Source organism: Thermobia domestica, chromosome 8 (assembly GCF_964235325.1).
Source record: "Thermobia domestica chromosome 8, izTheDome1.hap1.1, whole genome shotgun sequence".
NCBI lineage: Eukaryota > Metazoa > Arthropoda > Insecta > Zygentoma > Lepismatidae > Thermobia > Thermobia domestica.
Genome location: NC_137461.1, coordinates 7,662,228 through 7,684,463, shown reverse-complemented (window position 1 = coordinate 7,684,463; position 22,236 = coordinate 7,662,228). Strand labels below are relative to the sequence as shown.

General features: G+C 35.1%; 1 protein-coding gene across 4 annotated transcripts in view; it reads left to right on the top strand.

Moving 5' to 3' along the window:
• Positions 1-22,236, top strand: part of LOC145692671 (phospholipid-transporting ATPase ABCA3-like) — a 354,108-nt gene that overhangs the window by 282,485 nt on the left and 49,387 nt on the right. For all 4 annotated transcript variants that reach the window (XM_081768050.1, XM_081768051.1, XM_081768048.1 and 1 more), the window contains one exon: positions 15,166-15,405. In XM_081768050.1, the coding sequence (XP_081624176.1) occupies positions 15,166-15,405 (240 nt within the window). The remainder of the gene's footprint in view (positions 1-15,165; positions 15,406-22,236) is intronic.

Genomic DNA, 22,236 nt, shown 5'->3' with positions numbered 1-22,236 from the left:
GTTGCCAGCTCTGAACACCAATTTTATTCTCTCGTTCTTTCTAACATTTTTTTAAAAAAACTACCAAATGATTAATACATTTGAAAACCCTACTTATCTTATTTTTTAATATACAAACAATGAAATCTTTTAAATTTTAGAAGTCGGCAATTATGAACCACTCAGAAAAAGATAGAAAGTACATTTCTTTACAATAACAATTCTCCTTTGACTCAAACCAAAACTGAAAAAGGACATCTAAGATACATATGTAACAGATCGTTACAGAGTGTAAAAAAACTACCCACAATTGTAAATTCTTTACCCACAATTGTTGACGCCCTAGAGCCAAGAAGTAGTCGATTGAAGTGAAACATATTCTTGACGCTTCGTGCCTACATCTGTTGACAGTGTAAAAATTACAAATGGTACGAGAAGGAAATCCTCTTTGGTAATACTGGATGTTAGTATAACCAAAGATTTCCCCTTATTCCCCTTCTATTAAGCGGCGAAAATTTGTCTCCAATATTGGGGAGGACTGACGAGTAAGACCGTTCCCATAAAGCGATGTTGAAAATATTTATGGTGCTGGAAAACAATACTGTGGAGGATCAGGGAAGCAGAGTTGTCTTCAACATTGTGAGGCAGGCAGATTTGATGTTTATTCTGGGGGAAAATCAATTTCATCTCATTTTTCTTTGTGGCAATAGGACACAATTCATCACATTTCTCCCCAAAAAACACATTTCAAATCGGATTATTGGGGGCACAATCCCTCAATCCATGATTGGAGGGGACATGACCCCTCATCCCCCATGCCATTTGCAAGTGCTTGTGATATACACACTGTCAACAGATGTAGACACGATGCATAAGAACATTTTTACACAACGACTGTGGTAAACATAACTCTGATATCAATATATATACGAAATACATTATATTTTGTTGCCAGTTACAAAAGACGCCGATTTCTCTGTAATTTTCGGGCGCCCATTCATAAATGAATACACACAATAATATACATAAAAAATACATATTCACAAAAATATATGAAACCCACATGAGCTTTTGGGGGCCAGGAACGGCGCCCTTGCCAGTAACCATGAAATATTGAAAGATTTTACAACTGATTTGAACATTTCTATTGTTTTAATTCATTACAAACATATGGATAATTAACATTTTACTTGTAACTACAAGTGGCTGTTTTTTAGTTGAAGCAAAAAAAGTAGAAAGTTGACAGCCGCTGGAATCGAACCCGTAACCCTTAGAACGTGAGTAACAAATGCTTCTGATTCTGCCATCCCATACGTTATTAAATTTGCGCAACGCACGACATATGCGGTGAGTCGAAAACTTTAAGTTAGTAATATGAACACTTTAAATGTTCACAATCACCTTGCAAACATGGCCTCGATGTTAATTTACCAAAGTCTGCTTTACCCTTATAAGTAAAAAAGAACTTATAAAGAGCATTTTTGGATATTGATATTTGTAATTGCAATAATAGCAAGATACGGAGATACTTTCGGTGAATCAGAAACGAAAATGGTCTGAGGTGCTATATGCAAATTTTTATTTTCTAATTTAAATTTGAAGTCTCTCGAATATAGTATTTTATCATGTCAGAAATCAGTGTGTCTCGTCGTTATCGTAAACGTGTGCAATTTGCTTCATAAATGAGTGCTTTTTGACTCATGCTTAACAAAGATATCTTAGCGTAGTGGCGTTGTCGTTCATTTCGTATTTCAGGGGTTTCGGGTTCGATTCTCGCTGCTCTAAGTTGTTTTAATGAACTACAATATGCATTCTTCTGATGTGTAATAAAATGAAAAATGCTCAAATTCTTTCGATCTTACAAGTTAGAGTAGAGACACAATTTCAATCGCTTAGATCCACTCCTTCCCGTACTTTTACGATAATATTTACTTTTTGCGGAAGAAACCTTGTTTCTCCGCACAAGTTAAAAACACATGGCTTCTTACTTTTGGGTATTGTCCCTACAAAAGCTTTGTTGCAATCCTCCATTTCTTTAGGCACATCTGACATATACTTATTAACACTTTAGTTAATTTGTAATCAAAGTCTGGAATTTTTTAAAGGAAAATACGAAACACATATTGCCTCATTTTATATATATAATATCTGTGCACAATTACATTCACTTCAGTCCACTACTTCTTGCCTTTAGGGCGTCAACGTTCACAATTTTGGGTAGGGAATTTTACACTCTAAAACAGTTTTTTCCGCAGAAAATAAAAATAAATCATTTCCTTTTTGCGTATTGTCCCTACAAAAGTTTCGTTGCAACTCTTCATTACTTTTAGGCACTTTGGACATACTGTTATTAGCAATTTGCATATTTCATGATCAAAGACTTTCAGGAATCCATGCCCACGCAACCTTTTGTTTCTTCGCAAAATATGAAACACATATTACCTCATTTCGGGTCTAAATATCTGCGCACAATTTCGTTCGCTTCGGTCCACGTTTTGATTTTCCGGCGTCAAATTTCAAAATTTTCGAAGGGATTTTTTGTCTACTAAAACCATTTTTTCCACAGAAAACAAAAAAACACATTTGTTTATTTTTTCCGTATTGTCCTTGCACAAAGTTTCGTTCCAACTCATGTCTTTTAGGCACTTCTGATACTTTTAGGCATACTGTTATTAGCACTTTTGATATTTCGTAATCTTTGTGTTTATTGTCTCACGATTATTCCTGTTAGGGTAAGGGAGACCATGATTAAAGGAAGTGAATTATGATGGGCAAATTAGAGGAAGGAGAAAATGGAAGGAAATTGGATTGTCCCGAGAAAACCAACAAGACTATGTTTTCCACTTCAAGCCTATTTTCCTTGAACGAACCAAGGAACGAACCAAGTATCCCACCCTCAGATCAGAGATGGAGTGAGTCGGTGTGTCAGTAGGTAGAGTTTTCTATGTGAATTAGTGGGTTGAGGGTCAACAGCATGTGACCCACTGCGACACACCACCCACCATGACCCAATGCGACCCACCTTGACGGACTGCGACCCACCATGATCCACTGCGATCCACCGACTGACTCTTATCTACCGTTCCATCTACTTACTGCATTGTAGACAGTATCTCCTGAACAGTATATTTTTATTTCACCCTCGATCCTAGCCAGAAGAACTAAATACACTTTTCTCATTGGTTGCAGTTTGCGATTGTCCAAACCTTCTAGTGTATGTATTGTGTATTCTAGTAATAGAAGAAAAATGCCACTTTATTGGAATTAAAGAAGAAGAAAATTCAATAGTCCAAGAGGTTAAATTAACATGACAGTCAAGCTGGAACAAAATGAACCTGCACGGCTTCTGACCCGTTGTTACTACTACTACTATTACTACCTATACTATGGATTTGTGTAGCAAAACACGCGTAACGTAAGTAAATCACTTTTTTGTAAGTAACATTCTGCAAGATATTTCATTTACTTTAATTTAGTAATATTTCGGGGGCTTAAGCCTGGAAGCGACCCCCTTAAATACGCCACTAGTTACGATAGTCGTTGTGTAAGAAATGTTCTTGACACTTCGTGCCTACATCTGTTGACAGTTTGCGAATTACAAAGGAGTAGAGGGGGAAATCCCCTTTGCTAATACTGGATGTTGCTATAACTAAAGCAGATTTCCTCCTCATTCCCCCTTGTAATTCGCACACTGTCTACAGATGTATACAAGAAGCGTCAAGTACACTTTTACCAACGACTGCGGTTAATATAATATTTACGGAATAAATTAAATTGTGTTGCTATCGTAGTTAACATGGAACATTGAAAGATTTTACAAGTGATTTGAAAATTTCCATTGTTTCATTCATTATAAACATATAGTGAATTAATATTTTACTTATAGTTACAAATGGCTACTTTATTTTTGAAGCAAAAAAATGTATGATTGAAACAGGAACCGAAACCGGAACCTTTTACTCACGGGTCAATGATTTTCCTCAAAATGCCTTTCCAACACTTGGTAAATGTGTGCATCGTGCAATATATGCAGGGAGTAGACAACTTTAAGACTGTTTTTCTCCGTTATTTTTTTCCATTGCGCTCTCCCGTTTTCAATATTAATTCTTTAAATGTACACTACCGACTCGCAAAAAATTGCCCCCAAAGTTCACTTACCAAAGTCTGCCTTCTCCTTGTAAGTGGAAAAAGAACTTCAGGCATTTTTGGACATCGATGTTTGTAATTGCAATAATAGCAATATGACTTACACTACTATTTGGCTTTCAATTCACACAGCCTGTGAGATTTTAGAGGAGCTAACTATTGGAAACATTACATTTTTGAATCACTATAATATATAAATTATTATATAAAAAATGGATGTAACTATGTGTGCCCTATCATCACGGCCAAATTGCAAAGTCAAATGAAATTACTTTTGGTATATAGTTAGGTCTTAATCCAAACTGGGATGTTATCATATCACTTCCATTATAAAAATATCTTAAGGAGTAGAGAAGAGGCTGTGTTGATAACGATATGTTTTGGTTGGTGGTGGGTCGGAGTGAGTCGGTGGGTAGTGGGTCAGAGTGGGTCATTGTGGGTATTGGGTTCGAGTGGGTCTTAGTGGGTGGCGGGTCCGACTGGGTAATGGTGGGTTGTAAGTCCGAGTGGGTCATGGTTGGTGGAGGGTCGTGGTGGGTCAAATTTTCATTGATCCATGCCATCACTGCTTCAGATAGTTCAGTGCTCGCGGTCCTGTGTTCAATTACCGGTGTTTCTTTCTTTGAAATTTTATTGTCCTTGATGTATCTGTGTTCGTGTCCCTGTTGTTCAAAGTTACTGGAAATAGCTTAAAACGAGTATTACTAAATATAATAAAGACAAGATACGGAGATACTTTCGGTGAATCAGAAAAAAGTGGTCTGAGGCACTATATGTATATATTTTTTTTAAATTTAAACTTGAAGTCTCTCGAATATAGTATTTTATCATGACAGAAATCAGTGATTCGTCGTTATCGTAAATGTGTGCAATTTGCTCCATAAATGAGTGATTTTTGACTCACCCTTAACAGAGAAGTCTTAGCGTATTGGCGTAAGCATTCGTTTCGTAATTCCAGGGTTCCGAGGTCGATTGTCGCTGCGGTAAGTTATTTTTATAAACTAGAATATGCACACTTTTGATGTGTAATAAAATGAAACATACTCAATTTCTTTCGGTCTTACAAGTTATAGTGGAAACTGCTTTCTTCACTGGGGAAATGCCAGCAAAATGATGTCACATGTCTCTTTTCAACCTTGATTCGTACTGTGGTGGAAAACGTAACGTGTTTAGCAATCAATTCATGAATACGGCCCGTGCGAGTCATGCCTAGGGCCTAGTATGATTCATAAATATGACTGAAACAATATTTTTTTCCAAGCAATTATTCCGAACGTCTTTCACTCTTACTTCTACTGCTAGAAATAATATTTTCGTTCGCCATTTTCAAAATGAAATGAAATCTTTGAGTTTTACGCCCCACGCTTATGCCGGTTAGGCTAAAGGAGACGGTGATGATGAGTAATGAATGAAATGGTGGAATGAAGAAAGTGGGAGGAAACGGGAGAACCCCGAGAAAACCCACGCACACGGTGTTTGTCCACCACAAAGTTCACTTGGCGGGGGCTGGGATCGAACCCGGGACCCCAAGCACCAGAGGTGAACGCTCTACCACTGAGCCACCGCGGCCACCTCGCCATTTTCAACACGTTCTATATATCCATTCAACCAAAATTTGTAATTAGGAACTATTCTTCTTTATATTGGTATGTATATTTTGTTAAAATATCAATATAACGCATACATAATCCAAAGTCTTTTAGCCAAAGAAAGCGTGTTACTATGTATCGTGGTGAAGACAAATCCGACTTAATTTCTGTTTAGGCATCCGAAGTTTCATATTAATCATGTCCAGGAGCTGACACCTTCTTTCTCCCTTCTTGTTTATTTTTGGACGCTAATCGCTTTCTCTATCACTATCTCTTATCCTTTCTTTTTCTTTTCTTATCAACTTCAGTACTTTTATTTATATTGCAATAGGATGTAATAGTGAGGTCTTAAATTTTCAGTATAATAATAATAATAATAATAATAATAATAATAATAATAATAATAATAATAATAATAATAATAATAATAATAATAATAATAATGTCATTAAATTGTTTAAAGTTGTCCTAAAATTAGGCAAAACTTACAGATAAGTCTGGACTTCGGGAGAGTATGTGGACCTCCAGGACACACCTCTGCAACTACCAAAATTTTAAAGCAAAGCGTTCCACTGAAGTTTCATGTTAAAAACGTTTTTTTTTTTACGTTTTGAGGAAGATAACTGTAATAAACATAACTGAATATCACTGAACAGTAAGGCATAAGCTTTTCTACAAAAATACCTACACAGACCATAATAAATTCAATGAGCTCCGAAATACAAAGTAACAGAATAGCGTTTAAGTATTAGTGTTTTTATTGATTTGGAAGAAGTATGTGTCCACAGTTTTCTCCCATAAAGTTTCAATTACAATTATCTGTACATTTTTACAAGTATTTTATATTATAAAAGATTTCATATTAATACTACTTCATGTACAAAAAATATAAGGTTTATTGCCCATAGAAGATCTACAGGTCTGCTCCATAGATTGCCCTCGATGTATATAATAACAGAAAATACGTAACACTGTTCTACTTTTCTTCTTGAAAACCCAAACGCAAGTTGTAGGCACGAGTAAAATATCATGTACCACCGTTGGCGCACGTCGAGAATTAAGGAAGAATGTCATGCACGTCCAGCGGCTCACGTCGCGAGTTTCAAACGCATAGCTTCTTCATTAGATGAAGGCCTGAAAGTATTAAGTTCAAAACTGTTGATAAAACAATTGTCATAAATGCTATGCTATGGAGTGTTAAAAACATTCCAATTGAGACAGGTCGTCAAATCAGTATGACAATTAAATCGAGTGTTCGGAATGTCAGTGCGGATTAACACGAAATCGACCAACTATCTACCAAATATTCACCATTGGACAAATACTCGATTAGAAGCGTAAATACAATACCCCGGTACATCAACTATTTATTGATTTTAGAAAGGCTAGCTTACGAGAAAAACATTTATAGTTTTACATAATTTTGAATACTGAGAAAGCTAATTAGATTAATTAAGAAATTTTTAAATGAATTTTAAAGTAAACCCCGGGTAGGAAAACTTTTGTTCAGGAGCTTTCACGTCGAGAACGGCCTGAAACAAGGAGATGCGTTGTCACCATTATTATTGAACTTTGTTCTGGAATACGCTATTAGGAAAATCAAAGATAGCAACCAGGGCCTAGAGATGAATGGTGTTCACCAGGTTATGGCGTATGCTGATGATGTAAATTTAATAGGGTATGATAGATGATAGGAGACAGTATAAAGAATGTCAGAGGTTTTATTAAATGCATGCAGGGACATGGATTTAGAAGTAAATGCAATGAAAACTAAGTACAATGAAGTTCCTCGGGATCGTAATATGGTAAATTATACTTTTGATAAAGTGGAAACTTTCAAATATCTAGGATCAATGTTAACAGACAAAAATCATATCCACGAAGAAATTAACTGTAGACGAAAAGCAGGCAATTGTTATTATTATTCAGTTTAAAATCTTTTATCGTCGCGAATTCTGTCGAGGAATTTGAAGCTTAAAATATATGAAACGATAATTCTATGGTTGCGAAACACGGTTACTTACTCGGAAGTAAGAACATAGAGTGAAAATGTTTGAGAACAAGGTCCTGAGACGAATATTCGGACCTAAGAGAAACGTGAATGGGGAAAGGTGGAAACTTCATAACGAGGAACTACATAATTTATACGGTTTACCAAACCTTGTTAGGGTCATCAAGTCTAGGAGGTTTAGGTGGGCAGGTCATATAGCCAGAATAGAAGAAAGTAGGAACGGCTTCAAAGTCTTAACTGAAAGACGAACCGACAAACGATCATTAGGGAAAACTATGCGCAGAAGGGAGGACAATATTAAGATGGCTCTCGCAGAAATAGGAATACAAAGTAGAAATTGGATCATGTTTTCTATGGACAGAAGTGAGTGGAGAGCTTTTGTCACCGCGGCATTGAACCTCTGTGTTCCATAGGTCATAGAGGTCTTTCTTCTAGTATTCGTAATGTATCGAACTCAACAATCATGTAATATCAAATAACAATATACATACATAGATTAAATAAAAATATATAGGTAGAACAATAATAAAAGAACAGACACAAACATTCCGGTCTTATACATTTTTACTTCGAAATAACGAAAATATTAAAAATAATAAAGATCGAAATAATCCTTTGCTACGCGAACGGTTATTTCGGAAAACGGTGTTATTTGTAGTTGTTTTCACTTCGACTTCTCAGTTTGGTTTGTAAAACAACTTGGAAAGTTCATATCATATGCCCAAATGCTTTGACTTCCTCATTGCAGCGTTCGACGCTTGTCATCTTTCCTTAACTGCTATATATGCTATAATGCATATTTAGTGTTACATTTTCTTATTAACTCAACTGTTCAATAGTTTGTTCACGGAGGTTAATTCAACAATGTTTTCTTACATGCCAGAAAAACTTATTATTCTATCGGAGATTGAACACTACTTGACCAGTCTTACTAGGGAACTTTTTCTGGTGACACACGAAATGTGGAACAAGATTATGGTCAATCCATTTGTGTTAGTGAACACGAAAATCGATAGGCGAGAAAAACCCTCGATCACAACCCTTCCGTATTTATGGGGGGAAGAATAGAGCCACTGCCAGCATAACACGTTGTCAATAATGTGATTAAGTATGGCACCAGTTCGATAAAAATATGCATAGAAGCGCAGTTAAACATATACTACAATGTGACATGACATTCGGCAATACTCGAATAAGTGAGGGCAGAGGCGTATCACGTAACGACAGAGAAGGGAGGGTATAGCGTAGGAAAAACATTCTATAGAAGGTATGAACACATACGAGCCGAACTTGAGGGGCATAGCATAGTAATATATCATGCACATGGTCGAGTACATGGGTGGAGAGTAGAAAGGCAAGGGGGTCCCACCTTTCTTAACTGATCTTTCAATGTATATTGGTGTATTAGATTTGCAGTGCATTCACACAGGGACGTATATTGTTGTCTTCAGGTTCAGGTTCAGGGTATTTTCCTTCCATCCTCATCATGATAAACATATGAAAATGAATGCCTAAATGTATACAACACTCTATACACATTGGATGTTACGAGGGGAGGAAATCCGAATACAACGGATAATCCCTTCCATGGCTATCTTACTTCCATTTCTGATTCACGGTATCGCCTACTGGCTGTCTATTATTTGTATTTGATTACCTTACCATGTATTATTACTGTGCTATTTCCCTGACGTCTTGCTTCTCCGTTTTCCTCAATTATATGGCCACTTTTAGTTGCGCTTATCCACCCCCATTTCTGTCGTTATTTGCTACGTTTCAGCCCTCACTTGCCAGAGTATTGTCGGATATCACATTGTACTGCATGTTGTGCTTCTACGCATATTTTCATCGAACTCGCTCCATATTTCGTTTCATTATCTACAACGTGTTGTGTTGGCAGTGCCCTACTCCTCCTCATAAGTACGAAACTGTTCCGATTGATGGTTTTTCCCGCCTATGTATTTTCGCGTTCACTAACACAAATCGATTAACCATAGTCTTGTTCCTCATTTCGTGTTACACCATTCAAAGTGTCCTTGGTAGTGGTAGTCGATTGTGTACTAATTATTAGATGCCACCAAAAGTCTCGTTTTGCCAGATATTTTTACTGATAACCATGGGTGTTGTGTTTTAAACTTAGTATTGACACCGTAGTATCCAAACTTCACAAATTAAACGTTATGTTGGATAGAAACAATATTAACTAACTAACTAACTGTATGGCCTATGGAACCCTGAGGTTCAATGCCGCGTTCACAAAAGCACTCCACTGACTTCTATCCTTAGCCAATTGGATTCAGTTTCTACTTTGTATTCCTATCTCAGGGTCATCCATGTAGAAACGATATTATTGCTATTAACTTGCGTTTAATTAAATCGCTCCGTCGAACAACGTTGCAAATGCAATAATCCAACTTAGCAGAAATCGGAAAATAACACATGTTTATTAATATATAAGCTTTAAATTTACTTTTTCAGCTTCACACTTGTCTTTTTATCAAATGATATTACATAGAATTGGAACTTCTATTACGGTACCATTTAACGGAGGTACTGAGCTTTTAAATGTATTTATTCCAAATACAACATTGCAATCGTCGTCGCTTGCAAGGTTGTTTTGGCAACAGCTATATTAAACACTGACCGCAAAGGGGCTGGAATAGTAACGCATGTCGGTTTGAAAATAGGGTCAATTTATGAATACATGAACCTTAGTAAAAAAAAAAATGCAATGAACTGTTGGACATCGTTAACAATAAAGGGGTTAGAAAAAGAAAAAAACGCTTGAGGGATGGTTTAACATTGTTCTGTAATTCTTCATAAAATTCCACAAAATCTTTAGGGATGTGATTGTATACTTCTAATAAGTCATTTTTTGCCGCTTTGATTGGAACTTTGTCATCATACAGAGGTGGGAAATTGGGAATTTCACCTAAGGCTGTCGTTTATTCCCGAGACTCGTCACATTTGTTTTTGCAATGTGTGCGTAGATCAGCTTTGAAGGACGTTGTGAGATATTATTCCACGAAATATTTTTTGTTTTGGGACAGAATATGGACGATAAGCAGCTAACGTTAGTAGCATTGTGAGTGAAATAACAAACATTTTCGCAGTAATACTGCATACAAACTTAATGTACTTCGGTTGCAACGTTGTTCTCTTCAGGTTGTAGTTTGCCAGACACATGCCTCTTTATATTATATATATATGGATTTCCATCAGCTCTTATAGTTTATGAGATTAATCTTTCCACTCACACACACATTAAATTGTTTTCTTCTTGCCATGAAATGAAATCAAATCTTTAAGTTTTATGTCCCACGATTAGGCCGGTTAGGTTAAAGGAGACGGTGATTATGAGAGATGAGTGAAATGGTGGTATGAAGAAAGTAGAAGAAAATAACATACAAAACTAACATTCACTGTATCTACAAGCATATTAGTATCCCACGTTAATCTGCACAAGGTAATCAGAATACCTATACCTCGTAATATTTTACCTGGGATGATTGCAAAAGCTGTGACACTGAACCTATTGTCATTAAATAAATGCATTTTATTTCTAGAGATGCAAAAAGGCTGGCTTTTTTGAATCGATGGTTTTTTTGCACATAAAAAACAGGGTTTTTTGGGGCGGGGGAACGAGGATTTAGGAAATGTTGGCTTTTTTTCAATGTCATGATTTTTCTATTTAAATAGCTTTCTTATAGTATACTCTAAAGTTAAATAACATTTCATGACCTAAATGCTGCATTTCGTTCTGGAATTCACCATCATGATGGACGGAACACATGTTTGTATGTAGTATTTGAGGGCAACTGTAGAAGATATTTAACTTTATTTTAACTTCTGAGTTATCGAAATTTTTTATCGAAAGTATACTGTAGCTGTGCAATGATTTAGCAATAATCTTCCGGATACAAACTTGAATACCATTTTATACAAATAATCAGATGCGGATCCAGAAAGGTATTTTGAGAGGTGCTTCTCTGCTTAATGTTTGGTTTTTCTAAAATTTCCTAATATTTATTTGGGAGATTATGAGTACAAGCATAACTAATATTTCGTTTTGTTTGTATGTTCAGCAATAACCTTCCAGATACAACCTTGAGGACCATTTTATACTGATAATCAGTGACGGATTTAGAAAAGTATTTGGGAGGGGTTTTTCTTATTAATGTTTAACTTTTCTTAAAATATCTAATTTTTATTTGAGAAGAGCTTGAAGTTTATGAGTAAAGGCATAGCAAATATTTCGTTTGTTTTAGAAATTCTGTAATTTCAGGGTACAAGCTTCACCCTTAAAACATCCCCACCCTAACCCCCTTCGCAAATCCGTCATTGCTGGTAATTAGTAATAACAACGATTTAAAAACGATAAGAAAGGAAGTCGGCCAGAACTCACAGTACACGTTATCTCTACATTCACAGATACAATTCAGTAAAACTGTTGTCAAAATGGTCGAATGCGGGGTTGAATCCCGGACTTCCCGATAGAAACGCAAAATCTAACCACTCACTCATGGTTGTTGTGCAGTTTTGCTTAACTTAAATATATTCTCTCTCTCTCTCTCTCTTTCTATGGCTTATAGAATGGGAAGGTTCAATTCCGCGTTCACAAAAGCTCTCCACTGACTTCGATCCTTAGCCAACTGGATCCAGTTTTTACTTTGCATTCCTATTTCTGCGAGATCCATCTTAATATTGTCCTTCCATCAGCCCCTAGGTTTTCTTAATGGACGTGTTCCGATTGGATCCAGTTAAAACTTTGAAAGCGTTCCTACCTTCTTCCATTCTGGCTGCATAACCTCCCCACCTAAGCCTCCTAGACTTGATGACCGTAACGATGTTTAGTAAAGTGTATAACTTACGCAGTTCTTCGTTATGAAGTTTCCCCCATTCCCGTTCCTCTTGTGTCCGAATATTCGTCTCAGGATTTTTTTAAATACTTTCAGTCTGCGTTCTTCCATCAAGCGACCATGTTTCAAAACCATAAAACACAACAGGCATGATTATCGTTTTATATATTTTAAGCTTTAAATTCCTCGACAGAATTCGCGACGACAAAATACTTTGAACTGAATAATAACACGAATTTCCTTATTTCAGTCGACATTTAATTTATTTGTGGACATGATTTTGGTCTGGTGATATTGATCCCAGATATTTGAAAGTATCCACTTTGTCGAAAGTATTATTTGATATTTTAACGCTTCCATAATTTGCCATATTACGATCCCGGTGAACTTCCATGTATTTAATTTTCTCTGCAGTTACTTCTCTGCAGTTTTCTCTGCAGTTAAGAGCTGCAAGCGTTTAATAAAGACTCTGCATTTCTTTCTATTGTTCTTCTATCATCCCCTATTAAATTTACATCATCAGTATACGCAGTGGCCTGGTTGCTATCTCTAATTTTCCTTATAGCGTACTCCAGAAAAAAGCTGAACAATAATGGAAATAACGCATCTCCTCGTTTCAGGCCATTCTCGACGTGGAAGCTCATGGACAAGAATTTTTCTGCTCAGACTTTACTTCGGGATTCATTTAAACACATTTTAAATAATCTAACTAGCTTTTTCGGTATTCCGAATTGTGCAAGAATGTCGTACAATGTTTCCCCCTATGCGAATCGTAAGCCTTTTTAAAACCAATAAACAGCTGATGTACTGGGTAATATATTCCCATTTCTTTTCGAGTATTTAACGAATAGTAAATATCTGGTCGATAGTTGAACGATTTTCCTAAATCCACACTGATAATCTCCAATAATTTCATTTGCGTATGGAATCAGTCTTGTTAGTAGAATGTTAAGAGAAATGCCTCGATAATTATTGCATTTAGTTTTGTCGCTTTTCTTGTGAATTGGAACAGTGATTGATTCTTTCCACTCTTCTTAAATGTATTTCATAGTTTTTCTCTTTTTATTAAAGAAAGTTTCGTATTGACATGTTGAATTCCTGTCGTAAAAAATCCAGAAACCTTCAGGGCTGGGTAAACCGTGATGGTGGTTATAAGTCTACAAAACCGCACGATCAGATGAATAGTCTCTTACGCATATGATACATTAACAGAAAATTTGGTGCTTTCCCGATTCTGAACAAGCTTATGGAACAGTCAATGCATTATAGAATTCGAAATTTTACCGATTTTGCAGATTCCAAGCACCTGATAGGTGGTAACATCATTACGTATGTGATCAATGAATGAAAATTTTGTTCGAATATTCATATAATGTATATGAAAGTTAAAACTTAAAAATTTCAAGAATGTACAGAACCACCCGAAACCAAGCTCTTGATGTGCAGCTTTGAGGTGTGTGATATTTTGAAGTAAAAATACTACATACATTTTGCTAGTTATTTGTGTATCTTTTTTTATAAAAAAGTACTTATTTTGTGTATAAGAAGTTAAAAAAATAGTATGTATATATTGGTTAATCCTTTGGAATTCATAATGTAAATATGTTAAGAATTTTAAAAAAAATTTTCGAAATTCATGGTTTATTATAGAGATTCTATATTATTATCTACATCAGCCACTAATCAAATAAGTTCTTGTGCTGTAGAAAAGCGAAACAAAGTTTGCTTTATCAATTTAAAGCAAAATTTTAAAAAAAGCCCAAAATTTCCCAAGCAAAAAAGGGGAGCAGAAAAACCGAGTTTTTTTTCAAAAAAGCCGTTTTTTTCGAGCCCTTCATCTGTATTTATTTCATCCTTGTTTTATCTAGTTTCTTTAAACTTACGTTTCAAACGTACTGACTGTGTTGATTATCATACTTCTATACATAATCTCAGTTTTGTGCGTGAATGCGTCCTAAGTGCTGAATATTATTACACATGTAAAAAAGGTAGAACACGGATATGACTGTAATTAGTATTTTTAAAATGTGAGCCAAAATATGATAAGTATAACAAGTATCAAATACAAAGAGTGAAAGTCATTTCTGTATATATACCTCGACGAACATCACGTATTGTATAAAAGTATCACTGTTCCTTAAGGAATACGTTGATTGCATAAAAATACCTGTACGTGAAAACTGTAGTTCTCCTTAAAGGAATTGAACATATTACAAATAATTACTTATATTCAAAGTACTATGAAAAGGGTCGTAGGCTTAAAGATACGAGGAAATCTATAATAGACGTACTTGGAGAAAGAAAATTGTAAGCATCACTTCCAGCGAAATTTAGTTATTAGGTGGAGTGAGTTTTAATCAACCACAGAACATAATATATACAGTATAAGATTGGATAGTACCATTAAGCAAGGCATTGCATTACATTTTTTCTTTTATTCAAAAATTAGAAAATGACACTTGTCATTGTTTTCATCCGATCCGCTCAATTAGCAACGTAAGTACAAAATGATCTATATATACTTATTTAAATATAATTTAGTCACGCTTTTCTTTTGTTTTAAGCTTATCTTCATTTCTAGATAACTTATGTGAACCCAATTGCTGGAAACCAGTAAATAAGTCTTGCCTTGCCGAGATCCAAGTGGAAATAATTTCTTTTATTTTACATATGCTTTTCTTTATGACAATTCTATTTGTGGTGGAATTTGGTTGCTGCAAAAGTACTACTGAAGGCGAATCTGTTTCTGACACTCCTTCAGATATTGGCGTGAGATTTGGTGTTGATGAGGAAGAAATGAGAATAGAAAGCCAACTCGCAGGTAAGGCAAAATATATGTTTAATTGTGGTTCATAGAATACTTGACTGATAGTTAATAAACAACAGGGTGATAGGAAAATACTGAGAGAGACAGTAGTTTTTCTCGTTTCTGCATTAATGCACAATATTATACCATATATTACAAAATATTGGTTGTTCAATAGTAAATCACCTAGACTTTTCAGATATAATTTTATAGTGTAAACTTCTGCTTGTGCATAAATACGTAGAACATAGGTAGGGCAAATTACATTCAAGAATCGTTTTTCCCGTTACGGGCTTTAATTACAAATATCACTATGGTGTAAATCCTCCTTATTGCGTAACAGAAGGGTGAAAAAAGGCTCGAGCAGCCTGGGGAAGGATATCCACAGAGCTCCGAAGCAAGCTAGGATTTAGTGTTCCCAATGCTCCACGCAAGCAGAGAGGAACAGAGAAGCATATGTCTATTGTTGTAAACACAACAATGCGGGATATTACGTTATGCAGCATTTTCTGTTCTTGAATGTGATTTCATATAACCTGATTGTAGAAAACATTATCAAGTATATTTTCAAAACTTGAAATTACTGACAGTCGTAGCAGTAAATGATGCCAAGGTGTGCTTTACTCTGCACTTTATCGAAATAATTATGATTTAATTAGTTTGCTACAAATAATGTTTCTACATATATAATTCAACACCGCTAGACGACACAAGGCGGTCAACAAGTTTTTGTCCTCATTATGAATGGTTTGAGAGAAAAGGGCTAAATGCAGACATATGGTTAGTCTATCTCTATATAGTCAAGCAAAGTAACACATATCTGCAACCGGACTCTCAGCTTCCAAAATCCCTCTTTGTAGAAAGTGTCACATTGGCTGGAAAACCACTGCTTAACTGCAGCAATGACCTACAGATCTGAAGAGAAACGCCGTATTTCGAATACTGTTTCTTTTTGGGAAGTAAGAAGAAATCTGACGGCGCTATGCCATTCATATATGGGGTATTGTGAAGTAATTGATACCCTACGCGTTAGAAAAGATTCATTATTTCCTTAGAATTGTGGGTGGGTGCATTGTCAACTAAGAGGCGAACACATTTGGTGAGGATGTCACGGCGCTTTTTCTTTCGGACAGCGCGCAGTTTTTCCAGCAGACCTCTGTAATATGTTCCAGCCACTTTAAGCCCAAATGTTGGTTAATCCGTAAGAATAACTCCCTTGCAATCCGAGAAAATTGAAAACATTCCCTTCTTACAATGGACATCACCAAATTGTCCGGCTCCGATTTCAATGAAATTTTTCCAGCTGTTAGAGGACATATATGTATTATTTGTGATGACAGAAATTTTTGTCATGGTGCATGTTTTCTATTTTTTTTATATAATTTTTAACAGTTGTGATGTAGTTGCATTAGAGATTACTGCAGAAGTCCCTTACTAACCTTTGTAAACGGAGCGTTAATGGAAGAACAACCATGTATATACATATAAGGCCTAGAAGGAAGTTGTATGGTATGTATGACCTTGACGGCAGCCATCTTGAAATCCGCCATTTTGAATTAACGTATAATTTTTTTAAATGGGAATAGGGTAATATGTTACATAATTTCGGGCTAGAATTTAATTAGAAATACAATGGTGAAGCTAGTTTTGAGATACACCCATTTGCGGAAAGTCACAGGCATTTAATTGTTCACTTACTCCGTGCGAAAGTCCCATAACTCCGCTTCTAACCTGCGTATTAATGATAATAAGTGGATAAAAGCTTTGGTAATGCATATGATGCATAGAGGAAAGTGATACGGTAAGGCTATCCTTGCCGGCAGCCATCTTGAAATCCGCCATTTTGAATTAAAGTGAAGTTTGAAAAATGAAAAACATAGCATGTGACACCTCATTTTAACAGCAAATTTTGCCAAAAAGCCAATGATGTGCTTATTTTTGTTCTATAGTTAACCAGTATGAATTTAAGACTGCATCTAATTTGCACCAAATACCCATTATTCGATCTTTCAAATTGAAAACACTCCTAATTTTCACCGCATCTTTTAAGATTCCAACTGGCATTTTGTAATTGTTACCATGGTTCATGTTTTCTAAATTTATTACATTTCTTGCAATTTGTCAGTTCGTGAATAGTGTTGGGATAAGCATCCAGCAATCTTTCTGAATTTTGAAAACTTGCAATGTAATTATTTCTTTTAAACGAGAATACATGAAGAACCTATGGACCTATGTGACGTAAAGAAATACAAATGAAATTATAACAAATTGGTGTTATACGAAAACAAAATTATCAGGACATGTAGCCTGCATGTTGTGCAAACGGCAAACAATAAAATATTTTTAATAAATAAAACTTTAAAAGAACAGCAGTAATGATAGTAAATATCAAAGAGGCATAATATGATTGTTCCCAAAACATTGTACAATGAACATAATATGAAAACAGGTAACTTGTTTATAAAGAGGTGTAACTAAATTGAGTTCCCGATCAATACTTATTATCAATCTTACAAACATGAATCATCGACAACAATCGGTAGAAAACGAATGACTTTTTTCAAATAAATAAATAAACAAATAAATATACAATAAAGAAATAAATATAAAACAAAACAAAAGATCCTTGATTTACACAACAATCGTATTTCGTTTTTCTATTTGAACTGAATTTTCATTTGATTTTTCGTCTCATCTACTATACAAGCTACGTCTTCGGTATTATCTGAAAGCTGGAGTTGTTTCGTTATGCGATGATTCATGTCAGTAAACGAGTTTTTGAAGGGAAGGTATAGGAAATAAATAATTACATGGCAAGTATTCAAAATTCAGAAAGATTGCTGGGTGCTTATTCCAACACTATTCACGAACTGACAAATCGCAACTCTTAAAAAAATGTAATACATTTAGAAAACATGAGCCATGGTAACAATTGCTAGGTGCCAGTTGGAATCTTAAAACATGCGGTGGAAATTAGAAGTGTTGCCAATTTGAAAGATCGAATAATGGACGTTTGGTGCACATTAGAGGCAGTCCTAAATTCATACTGGCCAAGTATAGAACAAAAATAAGCATACCATTGGCTTTTCGGGAAAATTTGCTGTTAAAATGAGGTTTCACGTGCTATGGTTTTCATTTTTCAAAATTCACTTTAATTCAAAATGGCTGCCGGCAAGGATAGCCTTAGCATATCACTTTCCTCTATGCATAATATGTACTACCGAAGCTTTTATTTACTTATTATCATTAATACGCAGGTTAGAAGCGGAGTTAAGGGACTCTGGCACGTAGTAAGTGAACAATTAAATGTCTGTAACTTTTCCCCAAATGGGTGTATCTCAAAACTAGCTTCATCATTATCTTTCTGATTAAATTCTAGCCCGAAATGATGTATCATATTACCCTATTCCCATTTAAAAATTTATACGTTAATTCAAAATGGCGGATTTCAAGATGGCTGCCGTCAAGGTCATACCTACAATACAACTTCCTTCTAGGCCTTATATATATCTACATTGCTGTTCTTTCATTAACGCTCCGTTTACAAAGGTTAGTAAGGGACTTCTGCAGTAATCTCTAATAACTACATCGCAGCTCAAAAATTATATAAAAAAAAAATAGAAAACATGCTCCATGGCAAAAATTTCTGTCATCACAAATAATACATATATGTCCTCTAACAGCTGGAAAAATTTCATTGAAATCGGAGCCGGACAATTGGGTGATGTCCCTTGTTAGCAGAAGGCTATACACGGTTTTTTAAGGGATGGGAAGCTGCTATTTTTCCACTGATTACTCATCACTTTAGTCTCCGGTCGAAGCTGTCTATTTCATGTTTGAATAGTACTTAAAAACAACTATATACTTTTCACCATAAACAGTTTTCATCTCTTCATAGATGTCCTTGAATGGCATTTCGTTTAAGTAGAGGAACTTTATGACCGCGCGATATTCAACTTCAATGTTCACAGAAATAACATAGATGATATTACAGTCACTTTAATCAATTACGTATCTTCAAACAACTGTTTTAATTAAGCTCCCTTCTCATAAGAAAACTTCCCGTAAAAATCTAGGGAATCAAGGTTACTTAAGATTGAAAATTTGCCTCAATATGTGGTAGCTTATCTAATGCCACTAAATACAATGTAACGAAATAGAGAACCATCTTTATTCTAATAGGACTTGAAATTTCGATATATAAAACTTTGTGACCTTTAGCTGTAAATTGTTGAAGTTTTTCTTAACGGAAAAACCGAATCTGGTAAAGTGGTTAGTGTATGTTTAGTACTCTATAAAGCGTTATGAAAATAGAAAACTCAGTGTCTAATTGAGTGTTGATCGATTGAATTGAATTGAATTTGTTTTGCGGTTATGAAGATCCTTCAGACAGTTTTACTTACTGTACTGGAAATTAAAATTAAATTTGTCCTCAAATTTAGTTTTAATTTCACCTTTCCTCAAAACAAATTTTTAAACAATTTCCTCCATATTCAATTTTCCGCCCTTAAAACTGTAAAATAGAAGCTCGATACTCAACTGACATTTCAGTGGTTTTTCACTATCTCAGAAATATTTCTGGAGTATCATTTCATATATAGCTCTGACCTCAGTCAACGATTAAGTATGTGTCCCTTAAAGTAAACTAAAGGCAGTAACTTGATTTTTAGAAATATTTCGAAATAGGAATATGTCAAAAAAAACTATGCCCGGCGAAAACAATGGCTGGTCCGTTGTAACGGTCTTGATTCATCCACAAAATAGTCACGAACAATCACTAAATTGTGTTCAGCAATTTCTGAAGTAATTTTGATGCAATTGTTCTCATTTCCGAAACATTAATAATTATTGCTATGTGACACATTATATATATCAAGATCATTATAGTCGCAACCTATTTGATAGTGACTCTACTATACTTTACTATAATATTTTCCACTGCCTTGACGTTCTCATTGATTGTTGACGTGCTGCGATGCATATATTGATTATATCCAACGCTTTTAGGTCCTTATTTAAAATGTTTGTATGAACTGTAAATGTATTTTTTATTGGATCAATATATTTCAATCAAAACTTCTGTTGAACACCTTATATATGGAGAACTACATAAGACTTAGAGTGGAATACTATTACATATGATTGTTTGGACTTACAATTTCACATTAGATTCTAATGATACAATGTAAAAACATCGCTCAGTGATATTTTTGATCTCTCAATAGTTTTTAAGGTAGATTGGTCTAAAAGTTTCGAAATATGAATAAGGCTTTCATCATGAACTATTGAAAGTCAAAGAATACATCTTGAATATGAGAAAAGAGTACTATGATGTATAACAACTATAAATTGGAATATTGTTCTGAGGTAGTTTTTAGGAAACAAAAAATTAGTATGTTTATGTTAAGTTCCATACCTAAGAACGAATGGTGTAAAGAAATGCTCATCCACTCGGTAACTATGACATCCAGAATTTCTTCTGAACCAATACACATTTGTCAAAATAAAATGAAGGAACAACGAATAATTAAAATGGAGGAACAAGATAAATCGATATATCTACACGCCCTAGATTGCAGAGTTCATTTAGTAGCAACCCAAATTGTAGAAGCTTATCTATTGTATCCTATTTAAATTATACATAGACTATCCGGTACCCTTCTCAAAAGGTGGGGCATACATTTCTGCCAAGCGCTCAAAGTCAATGAATTGACAAGGCAAGCGAAATCACAAATAAGTCAAAATTTAAAGACAGAGATAGTGCAGGAAAAAAAATTTTTATTTTCTATTCCAAAAATTAGGAGTTGGTATGTACTTTTCAACAAGCTTTCTTAAATCTTAAGATAATATTCTAAATATTCAGGCAGTTCATACAACTCATTACTAATCCAAAATAACGGACTTATCTGTAATTCATAACCCATAATATAGGAACTTCTACTATATATGATATTGCTCTAGTTTGGTATCCTAAGTGTGATGAGTTGGTATACAGGAAACAATACTTGAACCCATAGTATAATTTCATGTTTTCATTAACGGTAATAATTTGCAAGCAAGTGTCTCTAGTTTCGAATATTAATAATTCTTTTATATATATACAGCATGATTGAAAATATCCTTATAACTTTTTTATTAATCATCGAAATGGCTTCAAACCTTACAGTTAAATGCTAAAACTTTCGAAGTTCTTGTGATAAAAAAAATGAAAGTAGTACATCACAAATGTTCTATATGGGCCCCCTTTGTTAACCTGCATACATCTATTCGGTATTCCAATTCCGCCCATACTCATTTCAACATGTTAGCATCAACAGTTTACACTGCAGCAGTAATACGATCTTTCAGTTCATTCACATCTTGGGGTAGAAGGGGGTTTGTGGACAATGTCTTTAATATATCCCCACAGAAAAAACATCACAGGGGGTTAAGCCCACCCCCAATCCAGCGGTGTGGCAGTCTGTTGTTGAGGAAATTTCTGACATTGTGATGAAAGTGACATGGAGCTCCATCCAATTGATAGATGAAGTCTGCAATGTCATGTTCGAGCTATGACATAACCCATGTAGTAAGCATTTGTAGAAATGTTTATCCAGTCATAGTTCCTTCGTCAAAGAAGCACGGACCATAAACTTTTGAAGATGAAATTGCACAAAACACATTCGTCTTCATTGAATCACGCACAATTTCACAGATTTGGTGAGGCTTCTCTTGTTTATTCACTCTTCCTGTCACACGGAACGCAGCCTCATCACTAAAACAAAGTTTGCCCAAAGATCATCATCAACATTGCACAACTCTTGAAACGATTCACAAAAAGTCTTGCGACACGTGATCATTAGGTGT